This window comes from Oncorhynchus kisutch, linkage group LG2, assembly GCF_002021735.2.
Source record: "Oncorhynchus kisutch isolate 150728-3 linkage group LG2, Okis_V2, whole genome shotgun sequence".
Lineage (NCBI taxonomy): Eukaryota > Metazoa > Chordata > Actinopteri > Salmoniformes > Salmonidae > Oncorhynchus > Oncorhynchus kisutch.
The window spans coordinates 75,546,301-75,562,112 of record NC_034175.2 but is presented as its reverse complement, the minus strand read 5'-3'; the positions used below and the strand labels follow the sequence as shown (position 1 = coordinate 75,562,112).

General features: G+C 42.2%; 1 protein-coding gene across 2 annotated transcripts; it reads right to left on the bottom strand.

The window, feature by feature from the left end:
* Nucleotides 1–946: 946 nt before the first annotated feature.
* Nucleotides 947–7,066, bottom strand: nup35 (nucleoporin 35). Of its 2 annotated transcripts, none has more exons than XM_020475599.2 (9): nt 6,390–6,588; nt 5,674–5,829; nt 5,260–5,387; nt 4,680–4,737; nt 4,447–4,588; nt 2,918–2,987; nt 2,706–2,834; nt 2,420–2,575; nt 947–2,008 (listed from the first exon to the last, which is right to left on the bottom strand). In XM_020475599.2, exons 1-9 carry the CDS (start codon nt 6,400–6,402, stop codon nt 1,931–1,933), a joined length of 930 nt encoding a protein of 309 aa, XP_020331188.1. In that variant the 5' UTR covers nt 6,403–6,588; the 3' UTR covers nt 947–1,930. The 2 variants fall into 2 exon arrangements, with proteins under 2 accessions (XP_020331188.1, XP_020331189.1); XM_020475600.2 differs by lacking the exon at nt 6,390–6,588 and adding an exon at nt 6,884–7,066 and having other exon boundaries at nt 952–2,008.
* Nucleotides 7,067–15,812: the final 8,746 nt, after the last annotated feature.

Genomic DNA, 15,812 nt, shown 5'->3' with positions numbered 1-15,812 from the left:
GTGTAGTTATAACTAGTGATTATGATTGATTGATTATTATAAGATAAGTTTAATGCTAGCTAGCAACTTACCTTGGCTTCTACTGCATTCGCGTAACAGGCAGGCTCTTCGTGGAGTACAATGAGAGGCAGGTGGTTAGAGAGTTGGACTAGTTAACTGTAAGGTTGCAAGATTGGATCCCCCGAGCTGACAATGTGAAAATCTGTCGTTCTGCCCCTGAACAAGGCAGTTAACCCACCGTTCCTAGGCCGTCATTGAAAATAAGAATGTGTTCTTAACTGACTTGCCTAGTTAAATAAAAAAGGTATAAAATAATAATTTTTTATTTTTAAAAAAAATGTTAAAAAATTAAAATAGGTAAAAAAATAATGAATTAAAAATCGGCCATTCCGATTAATTGGTCGACCTCTACTCTAGACTCAAACAACACACCGCTAGCCTCACCTGCATAACCTTCAAATACAGACGCAGGGCTTATACCCTAAACACGTGGAGGCTTTAAATGTGCATATTATGGTCACGCCACAAGTGGAACCCTAAAACACACTACTTTAGAATAGGCACCAGACAGTGTCTCAAATATTAAGCACTCTTCCTCTGAATAGGCACCAGACGGTGTCTCAAATATTAAGCACTCTTCCTCTGAATAGGCACCAGACGGTGTCTCAAATATTAAAACACTCTTCCTCTGAATAGGCACCAGACGGTGTCTCAAATATTAAGCACTCTTCCTCTGAATAGGCACCAGACGGTGTCTCGAATATTAAAACACTCTTCCTCTGAATAGGCACCAGACGGTGTCTCGAATATTAAAACACTCTTCCTTACTGCTCTGGCTGGAATACTAACTACAGAATGTCAGACAGCCTAACAGAAGTCTTCATGGTAAATGCAAACACTATATAGTTCATCGTTGGCATATAAAAAAAACTACCAAACACCCAACTGGTATTCAAATTATGTGACATTTATTTGACAAAAATAGTAAGCAAATGACAGAGACATTAAAAACAGCAGACATAGTACCGAGCAGAGACCGCTGACAGAGGAGACCGTAGAAATACTAAAAAGAGACAGCCGAAATAGTAGACAGCCGAAACAGACAAATAGTTTTAAATGGATATAAGACGAGACACTTGGTACACCGACAGTTTTGTGAGACTTAAAACACTTAAATGTTTGACATCACACAAAAAAGACATTTCGTATATAAAAATCACAATTCTTAACTCTGATTCCTGTTATATTTACCGTTGTTTACTAATGAACCATTTAGAGGGGGAAAAGGACATTCAAAAAGAAACCTGCAGCATCAAACAGAGGATACTGATGTGCAACCTTGACGTCCACCTGTCAAAGCAGCACTTAGTTAAGATACTGTAGACAGGCCATGCGGGCATCCAAAATGGCCCCCTATTCCATTCAGACCCTTATGGGTACTGGTCAACAGTTGTACACAACGTAGGAAATAGGGGACATTTGAGAAATAACAATAAATGTCTTGATTTACGTGGGATTCAAAAATCCTCAAGAGGACAAGTAGCAAATAAGAAAATATGTAAGTTTGTGTTCGTCAGGTCAACACCATGACGTCTGCACAAAAAACAACAACACTTCATTCAATGTCAACATACAATATCCGGTGTTCGTTTAGTCAAAATCCCGTCCACTCAAATCACCACATAGTCGTCGCAGGGTTGAAGAAATCCACATCGGCTTGGTTCCCCCAAATCACTGACACACTGGATGATCCCCAAATGGTACCCTAATCCCTATGTAGTGCACTACTTTTGACCAGGTTCAATTGAGCCATTAGGGTACCATTTAGGACACACTTCCACAACACGGTGATGACAGAAGGCTGCTGTCGGGTCCCCCCCCCCCCAGTTTTTAATATAAAAAGCGCTCGGGCCAATCGGAGGAGACCGTCTCACCAGCCAAACATGTACTCCATCGCTTTAGAAACCAAACTGTCGTCTTTCCTTGGGATCTGTTCGTCTGCCACCACCTGAAACCAAACGTGTAACACGGTTGGTGAATTCCACGTCGGTCCCCATGGAAACAGTGATCACTCAATGACATTAGGACTGAAATGTATTGTTACGTTTTAAAAAAGGAAACCAATCCGTACACTACTATAAACTACTATAAATAATGTAGTATGCATAGAGTGCATTGAGGTTTGGGAATATTTTTATCCAGAGCCGTCACTTTGCTGTCCTCTAGCGGACACACAGCCCTCCAAGGTGCGTTCGAAACACGTCAGAGTTTTTAAAAATGTTTGTTCCTTGTACATGCCGTGACAATAACGGCATTTTAATTATATGACGAAGAGTGCCTTGGTCCACGTCTTTAAGATGGCCTTACAACTTCTGTTGGTTTGGCAAAAGCATTTAATGACGAAACCCCCCGATCCTACCTGGTATTCACTGCTGGAGGCCTTGTAGGCTGCACTGAGGGGCCTCATAGAGGAGCGAGGTGTAGAGACATGGTGGCTGGGGGTTCCATTCCTGACTGGAGGAGTAAACACTGAGCCAGAGGAGGTAGAGCCTCGGTCTGAGATCTCCATCACATTCTTAGAGACACACACAAATCTTAATTAATGATTAGATATGTTGTTTACATAGTGGTAAAAGACATTATCCATTTCTAAAAATGTTTTGAATTTTTTTTAAATAATAAAAATGTACCCAGGAACGACTTACCTTATCGATGCATGGTTTAACACCAATCATTATAGCCTCGCCAAAAATCTTCCCATCTTTACTTAGAGCTTTTCTTGCTTGGAGTCTAGACTGATATTGAATGTGCATCCAGTTACCAGTGTTGGACATCTAGTACAACAAGAGAACAGAACGGTGAAACAGAACACACACACACTTAAAATTTCCTTCTCAAAGAATGCAAATATTGTTACCACGTGTTTCGTTATGTTTCCATACTGGGCGAACTGCAACAGAATATAAGACGCAGAGGCAGGAGGAAACCTGTTTAAAAATAAAATAAAATAAAAGAGTATTATACATACAGGAAGTTGTTCATTTTCACCTCAACAATAGATATCCATTCCAGAGGTGCAGCATTGTCATCTACAGATCAGACACATTCGGTGCATCTGCTTAAGGTCACCCAGGGCAGCAAGTGAATCTGAGTTTGCACATTGGAGACAAATTTGATTGGTCCTACAGTGAAAACTCCGGCCCCTCTGGGAAACCAGGTGAGCTAAAAAACAAACACACCCCTTATTTCAACAGTTAAAAAGGTAACTGCCCAAATAAAGGAAACACTCAAGTGAATGAGGGATACAAACTATATTGAAAGGAGGGATTTCCGAGTTGGTTATACATGCTTGGGGTCATGTATAAAATGCTGGGCAGGCCATTATTTTGGCTACCATGGCTATGCTCCCATAAGATGACAATGCCGCCATCCACAGGGCACGAGTGGTCACTGAATGATTTGATGAGCATGAAAAACGATGTAAACCATATGTCACCGCCGTCTCTGTCACCAGATCTCAACCCAAATTTAACACTTTACGGGAGATTGTGGAGCGACTCCTGAGACCAGCGTTTTCCACCACAGTCAACAAAACACCAAATGATGACATTTCTCATGGGAAGAATGATGTCACATCCCTCCAATAGAGTGCCAGACACTTGTAGAATCTATACCAAGGTGGGTTGAAGTTGTTCTGGCTCGTCCTACTAAAGAGCAATTGAAGGCAATAAACAACTTCTGATAGCCTGTTTTCTATGTGGCATTGATAATAGCCAGAAAAATGTATTATATTGTTCAAATTGACTACCAAGTGTAAATAGGCTCATTTTATATATAGCATTTTAGCATATTAGCAGGAAAAGACAATTACCGGATCCTTAGAAAATTCCAAAGCTTTATCAATGTAAAGTTAACTGAAAACAAATCAATGTATCATCAGTAGCTGTTGTTTTTCCAGATTCCCTGGTAGCTATACTCAGTCTGCTGTCTGGAGCCTGTATGTTTGGTGTGGGTTTGATTAGGGAGGGGACCTGGGGTTATAGGACAGCCCTTTTAAAAGCTAGTCTCTCTCTCACAGACGGGGGGTTGTGACTTGTAATTCCCATATCTCTATCCTATATTATACTATATCGTATACGATTGTCCAATCCGACTGCAGAATACTAGACAGTGGGACAGACATGCCCCATCAGTACAGCCTTATCTTAGATTCTGATTATTTTTGAGGAAGTAATACTGGATTTGTTCCTACGGTGTCTCTTGGTGGACAAACACCAGTAACTACAACATTGAACCACAAACCCCCAAAAGACTGAAATGTTCATGTTTCTTAATGAGCAACAGAGGATCACATGCAGGATCGTTGCGGTGCGTTGGCTCTTTTAATGAGACACCTGTTTAGGCAGTCACCTGTAGATATTAGAGGGTACAATACCAGGAACTTACCCAAATACAGTGATCCATGTATCATCTAGATGGTCTTCAGAAGACAGTGCGTCTCCCTGAGTGAAGAAAGGGTCTACTTGGGCTGGAGACATTGTTGACTTCGCCTGCTGCCCGATGGTAGTAGGACTAAATAGACTGGACGCTGAACAGAAGACGACATTAGGACCTACCTATGAATTCCCTCTCGTAGTAAATTTAAAAGACACGTTGGTACAAACAAATAAAAATCTCACCTGTTCCTGGTGTGACAGCCATATAGCCAGACAGCGGGGTGTGCATCATTGAGAATGGCTGAGAGAAGATAACATCCAGGTGATTGCATGTCCTCTTGATGCAGACACACTACTCAAAATCAAACACTTCTGGTGAGATGCTAATGTAGCAAGTGTAGAATCACTAGCGATTGGTTAGAACACTTCCCTGGATAAAGCGACAGACTCCAGAGGGACTGAAGAGTCGGGGGGGGGGGGGGGCCTCAATCCCACATGGGAAAAAAGTTTGAGAACCAATCAATGCGCCCGCTTCAAAGCCGAAAGGAAGGGTTACCAGACCAGTGGGTCCACAGCTTTCCTGCTCACTGTCCAGACCAGTGACCAGGCTATTAGACCACTGTCTGTGAGTGTAAAATGTCCAGACCAGTGACCAGGCTATTAGACCACTGTCTGTGAGTGTAAAGTGTCCAGACCAGTGACCAGGCTATTAGACCACTGCTCTGTGAGTGTAAAGTGTTGTTGTACACAAGGTGCTGGGTTCATGCCCAGGTCAGGAGAGGGACATAAACAAAGGTTTCATACCTACTCTGTTAACACATACCTGTTTATGTGCACTCATAGGGGACATCCCGACAGCGGGACAGGAGAGGTCATCATAGATACTCCTGACTGGAGGGGCCCCACTCTTGTCTTTGGGTGTAGGAACCACAGGTTGAGGGGGAGAGCCACCTGACAGAGAAAGAGTTAGAGAAACCGTCAGGAATCAATTGGAAATATTGCTGAGAGGAGAGACTGTTAGGTGACTCTATATGTTGCCATATTACAACACAGAAAGTGAAAGTAAGAGATCTGATAGTAACCAAAAAAGTAGTTGTTTTAAACTAAGTTAGGCCTATCACGCTACGAAAGGGGGGGGGGGGGGGGGGTAATTATATATGATAGATTAGAAAGTCAGCTAGCTATTTAATTGTTTTAGTGAATGATAAATTACCCCCAAAAGTAAAACATCACTCACCTGTTTGAAGTGGTGACCTCATATCCATGACCCCAAATGACCGAGGCTGGGGTGTGATAGGCGCTGGCAGATCCCCCATCAAAAACCCGGGGAGAAACTGGGCACCCGGGCCGGGCTTGGGTGATGTCGGGGAACCCAGAGTCATTGGTTCCGTACCTAGGGACAGATGGCAGATAACGTTAGAGAAGTTAATGAATAAGTAAGCTAGCTAGTTGTTAGCATACAGGTACCTAGCTATGGCTCTTTTGTTATTAGCTAACTACTTACTTAGTCTATAGCCTTGCCTTCCTCCACACGGTTAGCAAAATAGATCAGATGCTGATTTCAAAACTCTGCTTTTAGCTAATAATCAAAGTCACTAACTGGCAACCTTAGTAGCTGACTTTGCCAGCTAGCTATAAAACATCCCAACAATAACTAGCTAGCTAATGTAGCTAACTGACCAGTCACCATGTCAAACGTGTTAGCTAGCTAACGTTAGTTGGTTCGCTTCGCTAGCTAACTTAACTTTGACATTCTCTGAATGTTAGGCTCAAAAGTAAACATTATACTTACTCTAAGACACTAACGTTAGCGGTACAGAACCAACTAGTTGGCTAACTCATGTGACAATGCGAACGTCGTTAGCTAACTAGCGTATAACTAACGAGCAATGTTTCTGTATCTGTTTAGCTTGTTAGATTGAGAGAGAGAAAAAAAATGAATTATTTACCCACCTTGAAATTCCATCCTAAACTTAAAGACCACCGATTATACGAAACCTGGTGAACAGCTAGACACCAGAGAAGTTAACAGAATTGAAGACGCAACTCAAGTTTTCAAACGGTCGGAAATCTGAAATCTCGCGTTAGTTCGGCAGCTGGGTTTCACGCTATCTGGTTCTGTATTCAGACACGTGGTGGATTGTTTCCTTCTTCAGGGCAGGAAAAGCAACATTGATTTAATATCTAGAAACTAGCCATTTTTAGAAAGTTTAAAGCCGCTGGAAGTAGGTGTGCTGCAGTAACCCCTGACAAATTGGAAAAAAATATATATATATTATTTTTTTCTTTATAAAAGTTGTGCATTGGGCCTTTACTTGTCCTGTATTAGCGGACCGATATTGTTCCTCTGTAGGCAGGCGAAATGTTTTAAAACGTGTCAGTTTGTAACTTTCAAGAGTTTGGAGTAATAACATTATGAACCAAGGGAAATGGTTGACTTCTCAAACCTGGTGTTTGGCAAGTGTTCCTAGAAGTCTCTCGATGTTGCCCTCTGGCACAGGAGGTTGCTGAGGGGACAATGTCTCTTTATAAAGGCCCGAACGGAGCAAACGGAAACACTTGGAAACCATGTATATGATACCATTCCACTGGTTCCGGTGTCCTCAATTAAGGTGCCACTAACCTCCCGTGGCTGCGTTTTGAAACGCTGTGCTATTAAACTCGCCCGCTTGTAGTTCTAAAATCAAGAAATGTGTTGTTAGTTCAGTTTTCCCTATGGGGGGGAAAGAATAGGGTTTGGGGATGACGGTCTGCGATTAAAACAGGTTTAGGAGATTTTATACGTTTTGGTATATGAGATAATATCAGTCAGTTAACATGACCTCTATGAATTATGAAGCCTTTAATTCGTTTTATCTGCATTTTTTGTTTATATAAATGCATCAAAATTAATAAAAAGTGATGCTAGCTGATTATTTCATAGAACAAAATGTATTAGATTTCATTAGCCTGTGTTTACCACAGATCTTATTTTCGGCGTTTATCCAAAAACCCACCAAAATCATCATACATTTCCCCATAGGCTTTGTCCAATGAACCATGCCTTCAAAAAGATACCTTTACTATTTCTCTCTTTAGGATTTACCCTAGTGATTTACCACACATTTCACCACATGTATTTATATATGGTTACTGTATACGCGAAATGTATGAACTGAAACAGAGAACTACATATGGACAATAACCAACACTGTAGGAGATGTCAAAAAGGTTACCTACAAGTCTACATCTTAATTGTTAACGAGTAGTCTGTTTTAAGTAATGCTTCATTATGCACCCCCCCCCCCCCTCTTTACACCACTGCTACTCTCTGTTGTTATCATCTATGCATAGTCACTTTAATAACTCTCCCTACATGTACATACTATCTTAACTAACCAGTGCCCCCACACATTGACTCTGTACCGGTACCCTTTTGTATACAGTCTTGCTATTGTTATTTCACTGCTGTTCTTTAATTACTTGTTACTTTTATCTCTTATCTGTATTTTTTTAACTACATTGTTGGTTAAGAGCTCGTAAGTAAAGCGTTTCACTGTGAGGTCTACAGACCTGTTGTATTCAACGCATGTGACTATCACACTTTGATTTGATTTGTGATTTGATTTGATAGAACCGAGTAGAATGGCAGTTAGGCTTCCTTTAGACAGGCATCCCAAATCTGAAATGTTTTCACTCATTTGTCTTTTGACCAATCAAATCATCTCTGAAAAAAGATCTGATGTGATTGGTCAAAAGAGCAATTAGTGGGATTTTTTTTTTTAAGAATAGGGCTGCCTGGGTGAATGAAGCCTCAGTCACTACCAGCTGTTAATGATGCTGAATGTGTAAACGCTATGAGGGAACAACTTAATGGATAATCAGAGAATAGATTCTTAGCGTGACTCAGTCCTATCCTATCTCATTGGTCCTTTATATCATACACTAGTGTGTAACCCTGGGAGCAGAGGTGGTGACAAGGCTGTGTGAAGTTGAGCCGTTGTTAGCACTCAGCCACCTCAAAAGGGAAGGAGGGAAGGAAGGAAGGAAGGAAGGAAGGAGAGAGGGGAGAGAGAGCACAAATGGCAACCCATCTAGTTGAGATCTAATGACCTCTGTCTATACATGTTAGTAGACATGGCAACGTGCCAACGCACATAGACGGAGAGCCAACCCCATAGGGGAACACTTCACAACCCACACCTGCCCTGCCAGGACAGTGGATTACATCAGTCAAGCTGAAGTCTAGAAGTGTGTCAAGCTGAAGCCATTTCCATGCTGTGGAAACTTACAGTGATTCCAATGAGGATCTGAGTAAATATGTATCTTCTTTGGCATCCAAGTTCTTCTCTTTTAATATTTGTGTTTTCTAATGAATATATTGGTTTAAGTCTAAATCCGTCCCGCAGGGTTGTCTCTGGCTGCTACTTCATATTCAGTCAGATCAGCAGGGGGGGTTGAAAAGGATATCATTAGTACCCTTCTGCAGGAAAACTCCAGGTTGTCATGGATACCCTCACTCGTCCATCTGAGGTTTGCGGCTCTGTTTTCTTTACTCTGTTTATAGACTCCCAATTTATCACTGAGCAACAACAACAACAACAACAACAAAATCTCTGTCTGGCCTCAATGAAGAGTTAGAAAGGAATAGATCCGTTGATGGTAACAGTCACCAGTGAGGAAAGAGCTGTAAACGTCAACAAGTATCCATGTTGTCCATGGTGTCGGCTTATGCAGTGTGTTAGCAGAGGCTGCAGTTTGCCAGTCCTATATAAATGGACAAAGGTTCCCTAGATTTGCCAAGTCAGTGTTATGTGTTTTTGCGAAGTAGAGAGAGGACATAGTGAGTGATTTATATAATGTATAGGTAGGGCTGGGCGATATGACCAAAATATCATATCACAATATTTTTCACATTTGACAGTATTTTTTTTATGTTTTTTGTTGTTGTAATCATACAAGTTGTAAATATGCTTTGAGTAGTTCATCATGGTGGTTAAAACATAAGAGATTTCAATGGGGTCATTCTCCATTTGGATTGCTTTATACTGATCAATCCAACTTCAAACAAATATTATTTTCATAATTTCCACACTGTGCCACACAGGGCTGCATAATATGGGCAAACAAATCGAAAGGGCATAATTCATTGTTGAACTGTTGGAATCAAGGAAATAGAATGACTATTCTAATTCTATAGTTGAAATATAGTGGGCAGCACCTTGAATACATTGTTTGACATATCAAATGAGTAAACCAATGGAGGAATTATTGACCGGATAGGAACCAAAGTGTTGGTATGTTTCCAGGTGACCCTAATTAGATGTTACATTACATGTTTTCTTACCTCATATAGCCACTGCATGTAGCTAGCTAGCTAGCTTGCTAACATATTCATGCTTCGCCTATTCTTCTCTGATTTTTACATCAGCGCTTGTACCAGGCTGTATTACCTAGCTACATTTGCTCTCACTCTTAAACATTTAGCAAACTAACTAGCCAACTAATTATAATTGGTGGCTAGACAGATTTATTTTAGCCACAATGTGCTAATAATATAAACTAGTTGGTTGTTTGCAGACACTAAAGATAGACAAACTAATAGTGTAATTATAGAACGCTTGTGGAAAGAAGCATGTCACCAACATCTTGAAGTGAATGACAAGAAAGTGCCCGTGACTCCGTAGTCGAGCAACTGCTCTGTCCTTGAGTGACAAGAGGAGAGGGAGAAAGACGACTGAAGTAGAAAATGAGTAAACTATTAAAAACGAACATTATACACGACCGAAATTACGAATCACATTGAAATACCGTTATAGAAGGTAAAAGTAGAAACCCAACCAGGTCTGTGCATCAATGCCGGTTATAGTAAAATGCAGTATACTACCCAGCTCTATGTGTGAATGGAGAGTATCACAGCCTTTTGTTTTAGTCAGGTATTGGTGTAAGTCTCTGCTGACTGTACCTACAGAATGCTGTCTCTATTTCAACCCACTGGCACAAATTGTTATATTGGAAATGTGTGACATGCACATGAAAAAGTGTATTTTTTTTCCTGAACGAATCTCATCATGGACAACTTTTGCATTTTAGCAACTCTGCAACGACATTCCACTGCACAGGCTTCAATTCAACGACATCTCACTGCACAGACTTCAATTCAACGACATTCCACTGAACAGGTTTCAATTCAACGACATCTCACTGCACAGGCTTCAATTCAACGACATTCCACTGCACAGGCTTCAATTCAACGACATTCCACTGCACAGGCTTCAATTCAACATTTATTCCACTGCACAGACTTCAATTCAACGACATTCCACTGCACAGGCTTCAATTCAACGACATTCCACTGCACAGGCTTCAATTCAACGACATTCCACTGCACAGGCTTCAATTCAACATTTATTCCACTGCACAGGCTTCAATTCAACATTTATTCCACTGCACAGGCTTCAATTCAACGACATCTCACTGCACAGACTTCAATTCAATGTTTATTCCACTTTGGTTGTTTTTCCAGTGGGTTACTACTTGTTGAGTTAGTTTTCAACTACTTTGCAAACCCTAACCTAACTGCTAACCTTAACTACTTAGCTAGCATGTTACCTAATCCCTAACGTTAAAGTTAGCCACCTAGCTAATGTTAGCCACAACATATTGGAATTTGTGTAATATACACACATGCGTTTTGAAGGGGGAAAAAATGGTGTAATACACACCAAATCCCTCTCCCATCCCTTGACACTAATTACCGCGACCCCTATCAAAACCATTTCCTGTACCCAAAGGGGTGAATCTGTCTCTCCCTCCCTCTGTTTCTCTCCCTCTCCTCATCACCCCTGCCCCCTCACCCTCTCTCCTAATTGACATTCTTAAAATAGATCTCCAGTAGGTTAACTATATAATACAGTACAGTCAATAACACAATAGAAAAGTCTATATACAGTGTGTGAAAATGAAGTAAGATTAGGAGGTAAGGCAATAAATAGGCCACAGTGGCGAAATAATTACAATTTAGCAATTAAACACGAGTGATAGATGTGCAGAAGATAAATGTGCAGGTAGAGATACTGGGGTGCAAAGGATCAAGATATATAAATAAATGCAGTATGGGGATGATGTAGTTGTTGGGCTATTTACAGATGGGCTATGTACAGGAGCAGTGAGCTGTTCTGACAGCTGGTGCTGAAAGCTAGTGAGGGAGATATGAGTCTCCACCCCAGATACTGGGGTGCCAAGGAGCAAAACAAGAATACCAATATGGGAATGAGGTGGTTGAGTGGGCTATTTACAGGTGGGCTTTGTACAAGTGCAGTGATCAGTAAGCTGCTCTGAAAGCTGATGCTTAAAGTTAGTGAGGGAGTTATGAGTCTCCAGCTTCTGTGATTTTTTGCAATTTGTTCCAGTCATTGGCAGCAGAGAACTGGAAGGAAAGGCGGCCAAAGGAGGAATTGGTTTGGGGATGACCAGTGAAATATACCTGCTGGAGCGCATGCTACAGGTGGGTGCCTCTATGGTGACCAGTGAGCCGAGAAAAGGCGGGGCTTTACCTAGCAAAGACTTATAGATGACCTGGAGCCAGTGGGTTTGGCGACGAATATGAAGCGAAGGCTAACCAACGAGCGTATACAGGTCACAGTGGTGGGTAGTATATGGGGCTTTGGTGACAAAACGGATGGCACTGTGGTAGACTACATACAATTTGCTGAGTAGAGTGTTGGGGGCTATTTTGTAAATTACATCGTCAAAGTCAAGGATCGGTAGAATAGTCAGTTTTACGAGTGAATGTTTGGCAGCATAAGTGAAGGATGCCTTGTTGCGAAGTAGGAAGCCGATTCTAGATTTAATTTTGGATTGGAGATGCTTAATGTGAGTTTGGAAGGAGTGTTTACAGTCTAACCAGACACCTAGGTATTTGCGATCGGTTGAAGAGCATGCATTTAGTTTCACTTACATTTAAGAGCAGTTGGAGGCCACGGATGGAGTGTTGTATGGCATTGAAGCTCATCTGGAGGGTTGTTAACACCAAAGAAGGACCTGAAGTATACAGTGGTGTCATCTGCATAGAGGTGGATCAGAGACTCACCAGCAGCAAGAGCGACGACATTGATGTTTACAGAGAAAAGAGTCGACCCGAGAATTGAACCCTGTGGCACCCCCATAGAGACTGCCAGAGATCCTGACAACAGGCCCTCCGATTTGACACACTGAACTCTGTCTGAGAAGTAGTTGGTGAACCAGCCGAGGCAGTCATTTGAGAAACCAAGACTGTTGAGTCTGCCAATAAGAATGCAATGAATGACAGTTGAAAGCCTTGGCCAGGTCAACGAATACGGCTGCACAGTACTGTCTTTTATGGATGGCAGTTATGATGTCATTTAGGACCTTGAGTGTGGCTGAGGTGACCAGCTCGGAAACCAGATTGCATAGCAAAGAAGGTACGGTGGGATTCGAAATAGTCAGTGATCTGTTTGTTAACTTGGCTTTCGAAGACCTTAGAAAGGCAGGGAAGGCTAGATATAGGTCTATAACAGTTTGAGTCTAGGGTGTCTCACCCTTTGAAGAGGGGGATGACCACGGCAGCTTTCCAATCTTTGGTGATCTCAGATGATACAAAAGAGAGGCTAGTAGTAGGGGTTGCAACAAGTGTGGCGGATAATTTTAGAGAGTGTCCAGATTGTCTAGCCCAGCTGTTTTGTAAGGGTCCAGATTTTGCAGCTCTTTCAGAACATCAGCTATCTGGATTTGGGTGAAGGAGAAATGGGGAGGCTTGGGAAAGTTGCTGCGGGGGGCGCAGAGCTGTTGACCGGGGTACAGGTTGCCAGGTGGAAAGCATGGCCAGCCGTAGAAAAAATGCTTATTGAAAATCTCGATTATCATGGATTTATCGGTGGTGACAGTGTTTCCTAGTCTCAGTGCAAGTGGGCAGCTGGGAGGAGGTGTTCTTATTCTCCATGGACTTTACAGTGTCCCGGAACATTTCGGAGTTTGTGTTACAGGACATTTCTGTTTAAAAAAGCTAGCCTTTGCTTTCCTAACTGCTTGTGTATATTGGTTCCTAACTTCCCTGAAAAGTTGCACATCACGGGGGCTATTCGATGCTAATGCAGAACGCCACAGGATGTTTTTGTGCTGGTCAAGGGCAGGCAAGTCTGGAGTCAACCAAGGGCTATATCTGTTCCTAGTTCTACATTTTTTTGAATGGGGCGTGCTTTTTTAAGATGGTGAGGAAAGCACTTTTAAGAACTACCAGGCATCCTTTTCTGACGGGATGAGGTCAATATCCTTCCAGGATACCCGGGCCAGGTCGATTAGAAAGGCCTGCTCGCTGAAGTGTTTTAGGGAGCGTTTGACAGTGATGAGGGGTGGTCGTTTGACCCCGGACCCATTACGGAGGCAGGCAATGAGGCAGTGATCGCTGCGACCCTGGTTGAAGACAGCAGAGGTGTATTTAGAAGGCAGGTTGGTCAGGATGATATCTATGAGGGTGCATGTGTTTACGGATTTAGGGTTGTACCGGGTAGGTTCCATGATAATTTGGGTGAGATTGAGGGCATCTAGCTTAGATTGTAAGATGTCCCGAAACCCTTCTTTGTATTACTGTCTGACTGCTTGTTTTGACTACTCAACAAACTTCAATTTATACTGTTGTCACTTTACATGACTCCTGAACTCCACTTCGTGATTACAATGAAAAACCCCTCTGCTCTGTTTAGTTCAACTAGACTCTCTATCCTGTGTGTCTGTCTACTATTTCTGTATCAGTCCCTGTGCCCAATAACACGAAGGTAACCTGCCTAAATGACTACCGATCCCGTAGCACTCACGTCGGTAACCATGAAGTGCTGTGAAAGGCTGTTTTCTGTCTCATTTGAAATGTCTTCTTTCCTTTTTTCTCTCTCTTTATATTCATCCCTCTCTCTCTGTCTCTCTGAGGTATTTTTGCTATGTGGGGACGTCCCTGGTTGGTCTCAATGCCCTGAGAATCGTGATAGGCCACTCCACTCCACCAATAAACCTACTACTTTACTGTAATCACCAATAGAAACACACTCTGTTACTGTGTTTACCAATAGAAAGAGTTGGCCACCTTCCTCACTCTTGACTTCCTGCGCCTGGCATGGCCCTTTGCATCTAAACTATACTGCATCTGTACAACCAAACTGAAGCCCACATTTCACTCTCATGCAACTCCATATTTAGAGGCAAGTTTTTGTGCTTGTGTTTCACAGTTTAGATTTCAGTCTAAAAAAATTCTGTTTTAAATGTATATTCTACCTCAGAAACATTACAAAGTGTAGATAAGTGTGTTTTAGCTTAGCAGCAGGAGATTTAGCCCTCACACGTCGGTTACCTTAGCAGTAGTAGATTTAGCCCTCACACGTCAGTTACCTTAGCAGTAGTAGATTTAGCCCTCACACGTCAGTTACCTTAGCAATACTGGATTTAGCCCTCACACGTCAGTTACCTTAGTAGCAGTAGATTTAGCACTCACACGTCGGTTACCTTAGCAGTAGTAGATTTAGCCCTCACACGTCAGTTACCTTAGCAATACTGGATTTAGCCCTCACACGTCAGTTACCTTAGTAGCAGTAGATTTAGCACTCACACGTCGGTTACCTTAGCAGTAGTAGATTTAGCCCTCACACGTCAGTTACCTTAGCAGTACTGGATTTAGCCCTCACACGTCAGTTACCTTAGTAGCAGTAGATTTAGCACTCACACGTCGGTTACCTTAGCAGTAGTAGATTTAGCCCTCACACGTCAGTTACCTTAGCAGTAGTAGATTTAGCCCTCACACGTCAGTTACCTTAGCAGTAGTAGATTTAGCCCTCACACGTCAGTTACCTTAGCAGTAGTAGATTTAGCCCTCACACGTCAGTTACCTTAGCAGCAGTAGATTTAGCACTCACACGTCGGTTACCTTAGCAGTAGTAGATTTAGCCCTCACACGTCAGTTACCTTAGCAGTAGTAGATTTAGCCCTCACACGTCGGTTACCTTAGCAGTAGTAGATTTAGCCCTCACACGTCAGTTACCTTAGCAGTAGTAGATTTAGCCCTCACACGTCGGTTACCTTAGCAGTAGTAGATTTAGCCCTCACACGTCAGTTACCTTAGCAGTAGTAGATTTAGCCCTCACACGTCGGTTACCTTAGCAGTAGTAGATTTAGCCCTCACACGTCAGTTACCTTAGCAATACTGGATTTAGCCCTCACACGTCAGTTACCTTAGCAGTAGTAGATTTAGCCTTCACACGTCGGTTACATTAGCAGTAGTAGATTTAGCCCTCACACGTCAGTTACCTTAGCAATACTGGATTTTTAGATAGAAACGGACAAGAAACCTCTATGCTGGGTCAGTGGTTCCCAACCAGGGGAACTAGGACCCCT